This window comes from Carcharhinus amblyrhynchos, chromosome 28 (assembly GCF_965287045.1).
Source record: "Carcharhinus amblyrhynchos chromosome 28, sCarAmb.v2.hapA, whole genome shotgun sequence".
Classification (NCBI taxonomy): domain Eukaryota; kingdom Metazoa; phylum Chordata; class Chondrichthyes; order Carcharhiniformes; family Carcharhinidae; genus Carcharhinus; species Carcharhinus amblyrhynchos.
This window is the reverse complement of record NC_137351.1, coordinates 13,398,905-13,416,044: the sequence shown is the minus strand read 5'-3', so window position 1 is coordinate 13,416,044 and position 17,140 is coordinate 13,398,905. Positions and strand designations below refer to the sequence as shown.

Sequence of the window (17,140 nt, the reverse complement as noted above, 5' to 3'; positions counted from 1 at the left end):
ACACACACACACACACACACACACACACACACCCCCCCACCCCCCCACCTCCCCCCAGTCTGTGTTTTTTGCCTGACCTCATTAAGCAGCAACAGTTCATTGATATTTACTTCAGAATTGTGCAATATATCTCCAGTCCTTTGACATAGCTGCACTGCGTTCCTCCCATTCTGATCCCTCACTAGTTCCTTATTGATCCACCATCTGCAGCCGGCAGCTGTCTGGACCTTAAACTCTGGGTGTCCCTCCCTAAATCTCTCCACCTCCCCCTCTCTCCTTTTATGATGCTTCTTAAAACAAAGCCATCTGACCGCAGCCTCAGTGACCATAGAATCCCTACAGTGCAGGAGGAATCTATTTGGCCAATTGAGTCTGCACCATCTTCCCACCCAAGTCCAACTCCCCCCATCTCCGCAGCCCTTCTTATCCATCTAACTTGCACAGCTTTGGACTGTGAGATCACTGGAGCACCTGGAAGAGACCCACACACACACGGAGAATGTGCAAACACCACACACACGTCTGATACGATTTATTATTGTCACATGTATTAACATACAGCAAAAAGTATTATTTCTTGTGCTGTAGAGACAAAGCATAGAGAAGGAAAGGAGACAGTGCGGGATGTAGTGATACAGTCATAGCTAGGGTGCAGAGAAAGATCAGTGTATTGCAAGATACGTCCATTCAAAAGGCTGACAGCAGCAGGGAGGAAGCTGTTCTTGAGTTGGTTGGTATGTGACCTCAGACTTTTGTATCTTTTTTCCGAAGGAAGAAAGTGGAAGAGTGTGTGTCCACGGTGCATGGGATCCTTGATTATGCTGGCTGCTTTGCCGAGGCAGTGGGAAGTGTAGATAGAGTCAGTGGATAGGAGGCTGGTTTGCGTGATGGATTGGGCTGCATTCTCACACCCACACACATACACCCTCAACACGCGCACACACCCTCTGCCTACACACCCCTCTGCGCACACGCCTCCCGCCACCCCAGAACTCACTCACCTGACAAAGGAGCAGCAAGTGCTCTGAAAGCCAGTGGCTTTTGCTACCAAATAAATCTGTTGGATTTTAACCTGGTGTTGTGAGACTTCTTACTATGTTAACCAGCATTGACCCAAGGTTAAAATGTCACATGGGACTAAATAACATCAGGATGTGGCTTTGCCATTGAATTTAGCAACTTAAACCTGCAGAGATTGTGTTTTTGGGAGTGACGGGAGGGCAGAGTGGTAGTGGGGGCTGGGGGTGTTGTCAAGAAGTTAGAAGTTGTGTTTTGAGGGCAAATAATTGAGAGAAATAATTGAGTGAAATATGTGGCAAGTCTGATTTTTGGAGAGCTTTGCACATAACTCTTTAGTGCCATCTCCTGATTTCAGGCTAGATTACTGCATCTTTATTGGAGAATACAATAAGATGGACAGCTGTGGTGTATCATGCTTGTATATAACTAATCTCAGATTTCCAGGAGAACAAGCAGTTTGCTCCAAAATTCAACTAATTATTCCACAGTTTAATATGATGGTATGTTGGGAATACATTGACAGAGAAAGAACTTGTATTTATATGAAATGAGACTTCTTCAAATCTCAGGGTATGCCAAAATATTCTACCATCAATAATAGATTGTTTTTTGAAATGCGGTCATTGTTGTATAACAAAAGAGCTATCATTTATATTGCACCTTTCGTGAACTCATGATGTTCAAATCTCTTGGCAATGAATTAAATACTACTTGAAATCTAGTGTTGAAGGGAAACATCACAATCAATTTACCCACGGTATCGTCACACAAAAGCATTGTGATAATGAATCATGATTATCTGCTTATCTTAGTAATGCTGGCGGGGGTTGTATATCGGCCAGGGCTGCAGAAGAGGTCATTTGGCCCATTGAGCCTGCACCGACTCGCTGACAGAGTATCTTATCCAAACCCTTTCCCCCATCCTATCCCTGTAACCCCATACATTTACCATGGCTAATCGCTCTAACTTACACTAAGGGCCAATTTAGTATGGCCAGTCTACCTAAAGTGCACATCTTTGGACTTCTCTTGCTCTTCTGACAATAGTGGCTATGGCATCTTTAATTCCTCCTGAGAGAGCCAACGGGGCCTTGGATTAACATCTCATTCAAATAGTAGCACATCTGACAGTGTAGCACTCCCTCGGTATTGCATTGGAGTGTTGGCCTAGTTGGGTCCCTGAAGGGTCTTCTGTTGTGTAAATTAAGTGGTTGGGGCTGAAATATTGCTAACTCAAAATTGCATTGAAAAATATTCAACATTACCAGATAATCCCGTGTGAAAGTTGGTGGCTGGTACCACCTTAAAACACCTCATGATCTTAAAGATCAGAGTAATAATATGAAATAAGATCTTCACCTTGTGTCATGGCAGGCAGTTTAGTTAAGAGCCTTTTCTGCTTCCATGTGATTTAGATGCTCCCTTGTCCTGGGTTTGTGTTTCTTTTCCTGTTCGTTTGAACACTGGATGTCTGCTTTGTGGACTTGTTTACCCCAACACATTGGCTCCCAGTCTGGCAAAGTCTGTCTTTAAACTCTCATCCTTGTTTTCAAATCTCTCCATGACCTCACCTCTCTCTATCTTTGAAATCTCCTCCTGCTGCACCGCTTTTTGAGATTTTTGCCCATCTTCAATTCTGGCATCTTGGCACACCTGATATTTTTCCAGCATTTTCTACAATTAAGCGAATATTAGCATGTAAGAATTTGCTGCAAAAATTGCTCTTGCAACTTTGCATAAACTGTGCCTCAGGCTATGTGAAGATGCTGCAACACACTCAAAGTCGTGTTATAAACCAAGTAATAGCGATGAATTATGTATTTTTGCATTTTACTGCAGGACTTTGATCAATTTCTTTGTATACAATGATTGCTTGCGGACATGGTGTCTGTCTCCATGTTGAATGTGGGTACAGTCCTGGCTACTTGCACTGTTCCTATTTATCATGGATAATTCACCTAGGTTGGGCAAATGACATTAACATTTGCTATTAGCGTAGGTGTGAGAAGTATCTCTTAACCTGTATTTAGCCCTTTGCCTATTTTATGCAGCTCTGGATTCACTGTTAGTCAGAAAGTAGAAACTTGGTGGTTTCAATCACCTCTTTGCCCTGCTGATGTTATTTCATTACTGCAATCCATCATGGTTTTATTGTTCAATGCTGATACTTGGCAAATCACATTAGCATGAGTGTGCTGTCTGTACAACAGTGGGTCTGTAAGTGAACTTGATTTGAGCTTGTACCTTCAGAACTCCAAAGAAAACCATGATTTCCCCAAAGGATCAGCAATCTATTGTCTCAGATGCAGGCTGTTTCTATTTTAGCTGTTGCCACTGCAGCATTGGCTCTCAACCTGTGGACTACAGACCACTGGCGGTCTGTGAGGGTACTGCAGGTGGTCCATGGGGGGTGGGGGGTGAAATAATACCTTTGTGTGTACCTTGTATGTGTCATAATTAGTGTTACATTATTGTTCACAATGGGATTGATTGTGTAGGAGTTGGCATTGATGGAGCCTGTGTGACGTTTGGCCACCACAATGAGGTTGTTACACATGTCTAAGAACGGTGGCTCCACTGGCAACATCCATTCACTGCAGCGTCCGTGGGGAGCCGTTAAATGCAAGAAAATGTCTGCCGATGGCATGAGTGTTTTTGGAGGAAATGGTTAATTTTATTAAGGCCTGTCCATTGAGTTTGTGAATATCTGCAGCTCTAGGTGATAAGATAGGCAGTGACCACCACCAACAATTACTGCACACCGAGATCCACTGCCTCTCCTGAGGAAAGATACTTGCATGTCGTCTTGAGTTGCGTGATGCAATTAGTTTTTTTTAAACTTGGCTCAAGTTTGAACGTTCACAACATTTCGTTATTTCCAGTGGCTTGCCAAATTGGCACAAACTGCAGATATTTTCAATCACTTAAACTGTCTCTGATTTTTTGAGACTATTTTTCATGTGCAGGACAAAATAGAACCAGTGTTTGAGAAAATTGAGATGTGGGTCAAATCATAGAATCTCTACAGTGTGAAAGGAGGCTATTCAGCCCACTGAGTCTGCACCAATCACAATCCCACCTAGGTCCTATCCCCATTACCCCGTAATCCCACACATTTACCATGGCTAGTCCACCTGGCACTAAGGAACAATTTAGCCTGGCCAATCCACCTAACCTGCACATCTTTGGACTGTGGGAGGAAACTGGAGCATCTGGAGGAAAGCTACGCAGACACAGGGAGAACGTTCAAACTCCACACAGACAGTGACCCAAGCCGGGAATTGAACCCAGGTCCCTGGCACTGTGAGGCAGCAGTGCTAACCTCATGGTGCCACCCCTATGATCTGAGCAGTCAAATGACAACTCATTTGCAAATCTGTCAGATTTTTTTGGCCATGACAGAAAGTGTGGAGATGATATGAGAGAGCAACTGTGAAGTTTTGAAAACACAGCTACATTAGTACTTCCCTATTCCTGACACAAAATTCAATTGGATACAAAATCTCTGCTAACTTTGATGGCATCCTTGAGACAACAAGACAGCATTGTGGAACTGTTCAGTGAGAGTGCTTTAAAGCTTGGTTTTCTTAACTACCTGATTGACCTTTGGCTTCACATTGGTTCAAAATACCTAGAATTGACTGACGAGGCAGTAATGTTTCTGATGCCTTTTCCTGTAACCTACCTTTGTGTAATTAGATTTTAAGGGCTTGTCACGTTGAAGACCAAATATCAGAATAAACATGATGTTGAACCAGGTTACCAGTTCAGACTGTCATTCCTGGAAGCTGACATCCAGCTTTTGATGTCCGCAAAACAACATCAGCCTTCTCATTAGCTAAGCATTATCTGTTTCCACTGATAGGCCTACTGCAGGAAAATGCGCTGTGGCGAGTGTGGTGTACTTGTGACTGTGCTTAACAAACTATTACAAATAGCTTCATTTTTAATACCCATTGATATAGAAGATTCACTCCCATCAGCCAGAGTTTCAAATAGCTTGCATACATTGTGGTCCGTGAAAGCTTTTGATGACAATCTAGTGTTCCGCACATAGGAAAAGATTGGGAACTGCTGCATTACAGCATTCTGATTTTTTTAAAATGATTAAATTTGCTGCAAGATTTTAGGTGGTCATATCAGCAAATCCATGTATCCAAGCGGTTACATCCCACACTACTAATTCCCCCACCTCATTTCTAACGTAAATGATCGTAGCGCCATATGATTCTGTCTAGATCTCCCCCCAACAGTTGCAAATATTCCCCTTTAGAATATTTATCCAGTTCTGTGCTCCCAATCCCTTTTGAGACGGTGCTTTTCAAATTGTGACAACTTGTTGTGAAAACATTCTTATCCACTTGTTTATTTTCTCTGTGAATGTAACTCCACGAGAGTCCGTGGAGAGGAGGGAATTTCAAGTCTTCCAGTTATTATTTCTGATGTCGCTAAAATATTTCAAATGAAATGCCTTCATCGGACAGGGCATCGAGTATAAAAGTTGGTAAATTATATCACAGATGTACAAAATGTTGGTTAGGCCACATTGGGAATACTGTGTCCAATTCTGGTCACCACACTACCAGAAGGACGTGGAGGCTTTGGAGAGAGTACAGAAAAGGTTTACCTGCATGTTGCCTGGTATGGAGGGTATTAACTGTGAGGAGAGATTGAATAAACTGGGATTGTTCTCCCTGGGAAGACAGAGGCTGAGGGGCGACTAGATAGAAGATTATAAAATTGAGAGGGGTATAGTTAGGGTGAACAGTTGGAAGCTTTTTCCCAGGGCAGAAATTACAATTACAATTGGGCACAAGTTCAGGATAAGGGGAGAAAGGCTCAGTGGCGATGTGCAGGGGAAGGTTTTTATACAGGGGGTGGTGGGGGCCTGGAATGCACAGCCAGATGAGCTGGTTGAAGCAGTTACGTTAGCCACATTTGAGACTTATCTTGATAGGCATATGAACAAACCGGGAATAGGGGGATATAAGTGGTTGGCCTAAATAGGTAAACATAAGAACATAAGAAATAGGAGCAGGAGTAGGCCATCTGGCCCTTCGAGCCTGCCCCGCCATTCAATAAGATCATGGCTGATCTGTCGTGGCTCAGTTCCACTTTCCCGCCCTCTCCCCATAACCCTTAATCCCCTCTCTTATCAAAAACCCATCAACCCGCTTCTTAAAAATATTTAGCGAGGCAGCCTCCACCACTTCAACGGGCAGAGAATTCCAGAGATTCACCACCCTTTGAGTGAAGAAGTTCCTCCTCAACTCCGTTCTGAACTGCCCCCCCTTTATCTTGAGGCTGTGCCCCCTAGTCCTACTGTCTTTTTTGAGCGGGAAGAGTCTTTCCACCTCTATCCTATCCATCCCATTCATCATCTTATACGTCTCAATGAGATCTCCCCTCATTCTTCTAAACTCTAACGAGTACAAGCCTAGTTTATTCAGCCTCTCCTCATAGCTCAACCCCCTCAACTCCGGTATCAGCCTAGTAAACCTCCTCTGCACTCCCTCCAAGGCCAAAATATCCTTGCGCAGGTGCGGCGCCCAAAACTGCACACAGTACTCCAGCTGCGGCCTCACATGATTGACACAGGCTTGGAGGGCCGAAAGGTCTGTTCCTGTGCTGTATTGTTCTTTGTAACCAAAACAGAAACTGCTTCAAGTTTTGGAATGTGATCATTGATTCCAGCCCCTCTCATTCCTGCTGCCGCCAACACCCTCCCCCACTTACCAAACTTCTGCCAGTTCTGCTTGCTACCTTTCACACTTTCTTGTTTCATTTATCTTTTGAACATTTTGTTTGCTCGAGAAGAACTGATGCACAAGGATTTTTTAATGACTTCAATGAGGCCCATTGGGTTGGCCTGTTAGAGTATGAGCTCCCTGATTGAGGTCATAATTGCCTGTCCAATCAGGGAGCCTCTCTCATATAATAAAAATGGGAGCACCGGATCCACTGGCACTCCTGATTCTGAACATTTTACCTGAAGCACTTTAGGAGGGGAATGGAGTTTGTAAATGGAATTTGGTGAATGGAATCAGCCTCCGACAAGTTGTTTATTTTGTGAAGAAAATTGCAAAATGTGTTCAGTATTATGCTTTTAATGTTTTGTCTTTTCTCTATCACCTCCTCCCCTTCAGTGAGAGAACCCAGCATGAAATCCCAACAAGTGTCTCAGGTAAGATGTAAAAAAAAAACTGATTCTAACATTTATTCCTATGAATGAATACTGAATGTGTTGTATCCTCAGTCTCAGCAGTGTGCCTCATTGCTCTGTGATTCACTTTTTTGGTGCAACAATGTTCAGCACTATCGAGTTGCCCTGTGTTGTTGCTACTGTAATTTCCAAATCTCTTGCTCAAGCCATTTGACTTAGACTTAGAATCCCTACAGTACACAAAGAGGCCATTCGGCCCATTGAGTCTGCACAGACCACAATCCCACCCAGGCCCTACCCCCATATTCTTATGTATTTACCAACTAATCCCTCTAACCTATACATCTCAGGACACCAAGGGCAATTTTTAGCGTGGCCAATCAACCTAACCCGCATACTTTTGGACTGTGGGAGGAAACCGGAGCATCCAGAGAAAACCCACGCAGACATGAGGAGAATGTGCAAACACCACACAGACAGTGACCCAAGCCGGAAATCGAATCCAGGGCCCTGGAGCTGTGAAGCAGCAGTGCTAACCGCTGTGCAGCCCCTATTTGAATATCCCCGACCCCCTCCACCATTGGTGGTTGTGCCTTCTGCCCCTCAGTCTTACACTCTGCAGTTCCTTCACTGACTTTCTTGCCCTCTTCAGCTTTCATCCCTTTATTTCGGATTGGCGGTTGGTGACTAGTGGGGTGCCCCAGGGGTCGGTGCTGGGGCCTCAGCTATTTACCATTTACATAGATGATCTGGAGGAGGGAACCGAGTGCAGGGTGTCGAAATTTGCTGATGACACCAAGATTGGGGGAAAGGCAAATTGTGCGGAGGGTGTGGAGAGTCTGCAGAAGGATCTAGATAGGCTGGGCGAATGGGCCAGGAAATGGCAAATGGAATTTAATGTTGGCAAGTGTGAGGTGGTCCACTTTGGTAGGAAGAATGGTAGGAAGGACTATTACTTACGTGGCGAAAAACTGCAGCAGGCGACGGTGCAGAGGGACCTCGGGGTCCTTGTGCATGAGTCGCAAAAACCCAGCTTGCAGGTGCAGCAGGTGGTCAGGAAGGCGAATGGGATGCTGGCCTTCATAGCGAGGGGGATTGAATATAAAAGTAGGGAGGTCTTGCTGCAGCTGTATAGGGCATTGGTGAGGCTGCAGCTGGAGTACTGTGTGCAGTTTTGGGCGCCGCACCTGCGCAAGGATATTTTGGCCCTGGAGGGAGTGCAGAGGAGGTTTACTAGGCTGATACCGGAGTTGAGGGGATTGAGCTATGAGGAGAGGCTGAATAAACTAGGCTTGTACTCGTTAGAGTTTAGAAGAATGAGGGGAGATCTCATTGAGACGTATAAGATGATGAATGGGATGGATAGGATAGAGGTGGAGAGACTCTTCCCGCTCAAAAAAGACAGTAGGACTAGGGGGCACAGCCTCAAGATAAAGGGGAGGCGGTTTAGAACGGAGTTGAGGAGGAACTTCTTCACTCAAAGGGTGGTGAATCTCTGGAATTCTCTGCCCGTTGAAGTGGTGGAGGCTGCCTCGCTAAATATTTTTAAGAAGCGGGTTGATGGGTTCTTGATAAGAGAGGGGATTAAGGGTTATGGGGAGAGGGCGGGAAAGTGGAACTGAGCCACAACAGATCAGCCATGATCTTATTGAATGGCGGGGCAGGCTCGAAGGGCTAGATGGCCTACTCCTGCTCCTATTTCTTATGTTCTTATGTTCTTATGACCCACCTGAACGATCAACCTTTGATCCCTCCCTCTTCAGACAACCTGTGGCTCAGCATCCATTGTACCACTGTGAAAGCCTGGGATTTTCCATTCTTAAAAATAGAGGTGTTATGTCACAAAGACCCACAATATGTTGCCTGTAAAAGTTGATGGATGTTTTCCAGGTTTGCAGTGATGCTCCCCAGGGATCAGTGTTGCAACTCTTGCTTTTCTTGACACGTATATACGGACCATGGTGTAAAGGAGACAATTGCCGATGATACAAAACTTGGAAGCATTGTGAATTGTGGGGATGATGATGTAGCATTTCAAAAGGACGTAGACAAACTGGTGGGACAGGTGGCAGATAAAGTTCAATGCGGAAAAATGTGAAGTCATTCATTTTGGTAGGAAGAACATGGAGAGATGATGTAAAATGAAATATCCCATTCTAAAGGGATTGCAGAAGCACAGGGACCTGGGTGGCATATCAACATATATGCCATTGAAGTTGGCAGATTGAGAGAGCAGTTGTTAAAGCCTCCTTCAGTTTCCCAAGCTTTTTAGGTGGGGGCATTGAGTACAAGAGCAAGGAGCCAATGTTGAACTTTTGGAGGACACTGGTTTCATCTCAGTTGGATTATTGTGTCCAGTTCTGGGCACTGCACTTTGGGAAGGATGTGAAAGCATTAGACTTGGTGCAGAAAAGATTCATGAGGGAATTCCAAGGGTGGGAAGCTTCAGGATAAAGATAATTGGAGAACTTGGGACTGTTTTCCTTGGAGAAGCGAAGGTTGAGGAGATTTGTTAAAGGTTTTCAAAATTGATGGGCCTGGACAGAGTAGATGGGGAGAAACTGTCTCCACTTGTGAAAGGATCGAGAATGAGAGGGCACTGATTTGAAGCAATTTGTAAAATAAGCAAAAATATGAGAACTTTTTTACGCAGTGGGTTGTCAAGGTCTGGAATGCACTGCTTGAATGTGTGGTGGAGGCAGGTTCAATTGAAACATTCTACAAGGAATTAGACTGTTATCTGAAAGGGAAATTCTTCAAGCAGTGCGTTCCGGACCTTGACAATCCACTGAGTAAAAAAAAGTTCTTAGTTTTGCTTATTTTACAAATTGCTTCAAATCAGTGCCCTCTCATTCTCGATCCTTTCACAAGTGGGGAAATGGGGCCAAGGTTGGACAGTGGCACTAACCAGCCAGTGGCTGGTTTGGAAAGCTGGTGCAGACAGTGGGCTGAATGGCCTCTCGCTGTGCTGTGTTTTTAAAAAAAACTCTGAAAACCTTGAGCACGTCTTTACAGTTAAATATTCTGTTCCTTAGCCAAGACCGCACCTTTGCCCCGATCTAGGTAGATTTTCTACTGATAGGATTTAATCATAAACAGAAATTGGCGCACAAATTGTATTTTTTTTCTTGATATGGTTAGAATGTCTCACCTGTGATTCCAGCTGTCCCAACATTTCCATTTTCCACACTATCAGATGCTTTAAGTTCTAATTTACTGAACTGTGAGAATGATGATGGAGAGAAGGGAAAGGAATGTTAAATATACAGCAAATCTGTAAAAACAAAAGGCAAGGATGAATGCACAGGTATAAGAACATAAGAACATAAGAAATAGGAGCAGGAGTAGGCCATCTGGCCCTTCGAGCCTGCCCCGCCATTCAATAAGATCATGGCTGATCTGTCGTGGCTCAGTTCCACTTTCCCGCCCTCTCCCCATAACCCTTAATCCCCTCTCTTATCAAGAACCCATCAACCCGCTTCTTAAAAATATTTAGCGAGGCAGCCTCCACCACTTCAACGGGCAGAGAATTCCAGAGATTCACCACCCTTTGAGTGAAGAAGTTCCTCCTCAACTCCGTTCTGAACCGCCCCCCCTTTATCTTGAGGCTGTGCCCCCTAGTCCTACTGTCTTTTTTGAGCGGGAAGAGTCTTTCCACCTCTATCCTATCCATCCCATTCATCATCTTATACGTCTCAATGAGATCTCCCCTCATTCTTCTAAACTCTAACGAGTACAAGCCTAGTTTATTCAGCCTCTCCTCATAGCTCAACCCCCTCAACTCCGGTATCAGCCTAGTAAACCTCCTCTGCACTCCCTCCAAGGCCAAAATATCCTTGCGCAGGTGCGGTGCCCAAAACTGCACACAGTACTCCAGCTGCGGCCTCACCAGTGCCCTATACAGCTGCAGCAAGACCTCCCTACTTTTATATTCAATCCCCCTCGCTATGAAGGCCAGCATCCCATTCGCCTTCCTGACCACCTGCTGCACCTGCAGGCTGGGTTTTTGCGACTCATGCACAAGGACCCCGAGGTCCCTCTGCACCGTCGCCTGCTGCAGTTTTTCGCCACGTAAGTAATAGTCCTTCCTACCATTCTTCCTACCAAAGTGGACCACCTCACACTTGCCAACATTAAATTCCATTTGCCATTTCCTGGCCCATTCGCCCAGCCTATCTAGATCCTTCTGCAGACTCTCCACACCCTCCGCACAATTTGCCTTTCCCCCAATCTTGGTGTCATCAGCAAATTTCGACACCCTACACTCGGTTCCCTCCTCCAGATCATCTATATAAATGGTAAATAAGCTCAAGTTTCATGTTTTTTAAACTGATTTCACATGAGATCTTTGCCTTATTCCTGGGATTGAGTGAACAAACAAGGGCCAAATACAGTAATTGGGATTAGTTTGGGGGTTTTAAAAAAAAAAGGCAGCATGGACAAATAGGGCTGAAGGGCCTGTTTCCATGCTGTAAACCTCTATGACTCTGACTCTAATGCATGACTGGTTGCAAATCGGCTGTTGTCTATCTTGTCCATTGTATTAAGATTTATTGATTTCAGTTTCATTGTTCTGGTAGGAGAAACAGATGAGTATTAATTGCCTTTGAGCATGTATAAATAGCGGGGGAGCCTGGGACGCTGGGTTGAGTGGGGGAAGAACTAGACACTGAGCAAGTGTCAGTATAGAAATGGCCTGCGTCTTTGTTTTGTTTTGCTTCCCAAGTGAACGTTACTGAATTTGAAGAATTGTTTTAAACATACAGCAATGGGAGACCTGAACTCCTGAACCAACAGAATGTAGAATTTGGAATCAGATTCACAGTATGCTGGGTCCCAGTTGGCCAGAAGCCTTTTGACTCTCTGTAGGTCCTGCCCAGTTTGAAAATTTCTAGCCTGTTGGTATCCAGCATTACTGACTTAAAAATTAAAAAGACCTTTACCTCAAACGGTTGAAGAATTCATTTGATGAAAAATGTGTACACCTTTCATTTTTAAAAAAAAGAGATAACAGAAAATGCTGGGAAAACCTCACGTGTGTGGAGAGAGAATAATAGGGCCACTGTTTTGAGCACTGACAAAGGGTCATCCTGACTCCAAGCATTGGCTCTTCTCTCTCCACAGATGCTATTGAGATTTTCCAGCATTTTCTCTCTTTGCTCCAGATTCTGCCTTTTTAAAACAAAAAGGTTTGGGGCAGGATTTTACGCCTTCACTCGGGTGAGACTGAAAATTTCCGCCCAAGTTTAATGGAGATGTACATTGTCGGACCCTCGCCTCCTGTGATTCCGTGGCGGGCGAGTTCCAACCGTGATCTTTGGACAACGTTGTCCTACAGAGGAATCTGTTTAACCAGAAACCATTATCATTATCATTATCATTAATATCTAACCTTTTGGCTGCAATCCTGTTTCCATTGCTTCTGGACGGAACTGGGGCAAGGCGACTTTAAATGTTATCTCCCCTGGTGCTTTGCTCCTTTGGTTTCTGGTTTCGTGGGAACACGGGTAAAACAGATTCCTCTAAGATAATTTTGTTGAAAGATCATAGCTAGAACTCTACCACCTTGCTTTGCTCCTTCTCTATGCAACGTTGATCGATCAGGCTTGAAACTAGCTTGCTGCACAATTAGAAATCTTGCATTTTAGTAGTTTGACTTTTTTTGTTAAATCCCTTAAACACGAAGTTGTTTCTAAAAAAGAATCTGTGTATTTATTGCAGGCTCCTGAACTGTCACAGAAAGCAGATCAAAGGCATTTTCAAGCTGAAACTAGCTCCATACAGAGTCAGAAGGAACAACGCATTATAAAGGTATTAACGTAATGCGTTCTCTAAAGAGATTTAAACAGCTAAGTGTTTTTAATCTCTCGCTTCTAACCATCTCACTGATAAGAGAGTTATTTTGGCTCATTGCAGCACTTGGGTGTCTATCAAAAGAGAAATAAACGTTGGATTTCTGACTAAATTCTAAAGCAAAATACGACAGGCGTTGGAAATCTGAAATAAAAACAGAAAATGTTGGAAATGAAAGAGTTAACCTTTCAGGCCAACAATGGGTCCATCAGAATTTGGCACCATGGGATTTTCTGTGCTCATCTGAGAGGACAGAAGGGGTCTTAGCTTAGAGTCTTGTTCAAAAGACATTGGCATGATTCTCTCACCCTGTTGCGCTAATTTTTTTAGCGCGGTGGGCCGAGAGATTGTTGCGTCAGCTCATTAGTGTCTCCCAGTGCCAGATTTCCAGTGGTATCTGCTCCACAAAGACCATTTACAGGGTTACTTTAATCTCATTTAAATGAGATCAGTGGGCCCGGGACTGAAATCTCTGGGCCTCTTACCAACCTTCACCCTGAATGGCTCCACCACCAACAGAATGGTTCACTCCAGTAGGAATTACAGTTGCTCCCCACTTCCAGGGAGCTAGTGGTCCGGCCTTGCTGGAGTGGAGTGGGGTGGGGCAATCGACCTCTCCCCTCCAAAGGGTTGGGCAGTAGAGGGGGGCTGGAGATTAGGGTAAGTCAGGATTGGATCCAGGAATGGTCGGATGGGGGACCAGCAGTTGGGCATGGTGTGGGGGGATGCAGCGAGCCAGCTTTGTGCGGGTCATGGGACTGGCCAGTGATCAGGGGTGCGGAGCTACTCTGCGTGCACCAATCTCGGCACTGACGGATCGGCACGTGCTCAGTGGCCCACTCAACGTGCTGATTCCAGTTTCTCCAGCTGGAATAGGTCCCATCCCCTGAAATTTAATGTTATTTATGCTGGTAACCTCTGCAGTGCACAGAGTGTGGGAGATTCTGCTCTGAACTCCCACTGAAAAAATTGAAGTGGTTTACTCCAGTTTTTGCACAAATTTGACACTTAAATGTTTTTGGGAGAATTCAGCCCATCATGTGGTATTATTACGGGACTTGTTATCCAAAGATCCAGCGTAATGCTCTGAGCACCTGGGATCGAATCCCACCATGCCAGATGGTGAAATTTGAATTCAGTAAAAATCTAGAATTAAAAATCTACTGATGACCATGAAACCATCATTGATTATCATAAAAACCCATCTGATTCACTAATTTCCTTTAGGGAAGGAAATCTGCTGAACTTATCCAGTCTGGCCTACATGTGACTCCAGATCCACAGCAATGTGGTTGAAATGCCCTCAGGGATGGGCAATAAATGTTGGCCCAGAATGCAACACCCACATCCCATAACGAATTTTAAAAAAAAGTGCAGCACCCCCTAAGTGTCGGATTAGATTTTGTTGCTGGTGGGCTTGATCTCAACTCGACTGAAATGGAAGTCCCAACAGCTGAACCATGACCTGACAGATGTCATGTGATGGTAATGAGGAATCGTAAGGACTTGTTGCACTACTATGCATGAAGCCTTTACTACATTTTTAATTGGGGTTGGTTTTAACAGTAAAACGAAGGAAGGGTGGGCCTTCAATGATGGCTGTGTAGACAGGAAAAAAATGAGCATGATGCAGCATAGAAGGCCCATAACATAAGAACATAAGAAATAGGAGCAGGAATAGACCATCTAGCCCCTTGAGCCTGCCCTGCCATTCAATAAGATCATGGCTGATCTGAAGTGGATCAGTTCCACTTTGCCACTTTCTCCCCATAACCCTTAATTCCCCTGTCTATCAGAAATCTATCTACCCGTGATTTAAATATATTCAGCGAGGTAGCCTCCACCACTTCAACGGGCAGAGAATTCCAGAGATTCACCACCCTTTGAGTGAAGAAGTTCCTTCTCAACTCCGTTCTAAACTGCCCTTCGCCCTTTGGAGGCTGTGCCCTCTAGTTCTGCTATCCTTTCTAAGCGGGAAGAATCTCTCTACCTCTATCCTATCTAGCCCTTTCACTATCTTGGAAGTCTCTATAAGATCCCCCCTCAGCCTTCTAAACTCCGAGTACAGACCCAGTCTATTCAATCTCTCTTCATAAGCTAACCCCCTCATCTCGTGTATCAGCCTGCTGAACCTTCTCTGTACTCCCTCCAAGGCCAATATATCATTTCTCAAATGCGGAGACCAAAACTGCACACACTACTCCAGTTGCGGCCTCACCAGTGCCCTGTACAGTTGCAGCAAGACCTCCCTGCTTTTATATTCTATCCCCCTCGCTATAAAGGCCAACGTTCCATTTGCTGCCTTGATCACCTGCTGCACCTGCAGACTGGGTTTTTGCAATTCATGTGCAAGGACCCCCAGGTCCTTCTGCACTATAGCATGCTGCATGCATGCATCATGCCTCTGCTGCCTCTTGCTAGAGTTTTCCATGTGCCCACTTCCCTGCTCTCTTACCCCATAGTCCTTGCAAACCTTCACACTTCGATTTATTCACATTCCTTCTTGATTATCACCCTTTCAGACAGCATATTCCAGATCACCACAACTCACTGTTGAAAGGAATAACTTTTCATCTTCCTTTCAGCTTGTTTGCCCTAATCTGTGTTCCCTACTTAGCACTGCTGACTCAGAACACCAGGGACCTGGGTTCAGTTCCGGCCTCGGGTCACTGTCTGTATGGAGTTTGCACATTCTCCCTATGTCTCCCTTTGGCTTTGATTACTGGCTTTTAATTTGATTTATTATTGTCACGTGTATTAACAGACAGTGAAAAATGTTGTTTCTTGCGTGCTATACAGACAAAACATACAGTTCATAGAGAAGGAAATGAGAGAGTGCAGAATGTAGTGTTCCAGTCACAGCTAGGGTTTACAGAAAGATCAGCTTAATGCAGGACATTCAAAAGTCTGACAGCAGCAGGAAGAAGCTGTTCTTGAATTAGTTGGTACGTGACCTCAGACTTCCGTATCCTTTTCCCGACGGAAGAAGGCAGAAGAGAGAATGTCCGGGGCACGTGTGGTCCTCAATTATGCTGGCCACTTTGCCGAGGCAGTGGGAAGTGTAGACAGAGTCAGTAGATGGGTGGCTGATTTGTGTGATGGATTGGGCTATGTTCACAACCTTTTGTTGTTCCTTGTGGTCTTGGGCAGAGCAGGAGTCATACCAAACTATGATATAACCAGAAAGAATCCTTTCTATGACACATCTGTAAAACTTGGTGAGAGTCACAGCTGACATGCCAAATTTCCTTGGTCTTTTGGGAAAGTGGAAGCATTGGCTTGGCTGCATGTTCTCCCTGTGTTTGTGTGGGTTTCCTCCGGGTGCTCTGGTTTCCTCCCACAGTACGAAAGACATGCTGGTTAGGGTGCATTGGCCATGCTAAATTCTCTGTGTACCTGAACAGGCTCCGGGGTGTGGCACCTTTGGGGATTTTCAGTAACTTCATTGCAGTGTTAATGTAAGTCTACTTGTGACGCTAATAAATAAACTTTACAATATTTTCTCCCCATCTAACTCCACTAAAACTCCTCAGTGATTTTGAATATATTTATCAAACTCCTTTTGAGCCTTCTCTGCTCCAACGAGAATATTTATGTATTATTCAAATAAGACACTGGGGCTGAGTGTTTTGAAGAAATCTTGATTTAATTCTGCACCCTAAATCTTGCTCATGCTAATTTGAATTTGTAAGATTCTTAGTCACTGTAACTATTGCCAAGATTTAGCAGTATTAGAACCTACGTGACGAACATTTTGAGCTGAGATATAGCCAGCTTCTCTGAATGTGCAAGCCTTTAAAATTTAATAATTCACGTCAAAAGCTTTTTAAGAATAATATTACCTTTAGCTGTGTGCTGAATTCCAGCAGATCTTTTATCCGCAGGCTGATGTATTTAAACAGGGAAAAATATAGGGTTTTCATTGATTAGTTTTTGTGCATGTTTCAAATATAATTTTCTAAATAAATTGCTTTTTGGTAATTGTGTATCTAAATTGCATGATAATTAATCCAGATTTAGACGTTCCAACTTCAGCATATTTCTGATTTTGTAAGTAATTGCAAGAAGATTGCAAACAAATAACAGCACATGCATTGTTGGGCG

The 17,140-nt window shown here is 44.3% G+C and overlaps 1 protein-coding gene across 3 annotated transcripts in view; it reads left to right on the top strand.

The window, feature by feature from the left end:
• The window catches only part of LOC145359445 (uveal autoantigen with coiled-coil domains and ankyrin repeats protein-like), a 157,707-nt gene that overhangs the window by 111,091 nt on the left and 29,476 nt on the right, over positions 1–17,140 (top strand). For all 3 annotated transcript variants that reach the window (XM_080213995.1, XM_080213993.1, XM_080213994.1), the window contains exons 9-10: positions 7,167–7,204; positions 12,905–12,994. In XM_080213995.1, coding sequence (XP_080070121.1) covers positions 7,167–7,204; positions 12,905–12,994 — 128 coding nt within the window. The remainder of the gene's footprint in view (positions 1–7,166; positions 7,205–12,904; positions 12,995–17,140) is intronic.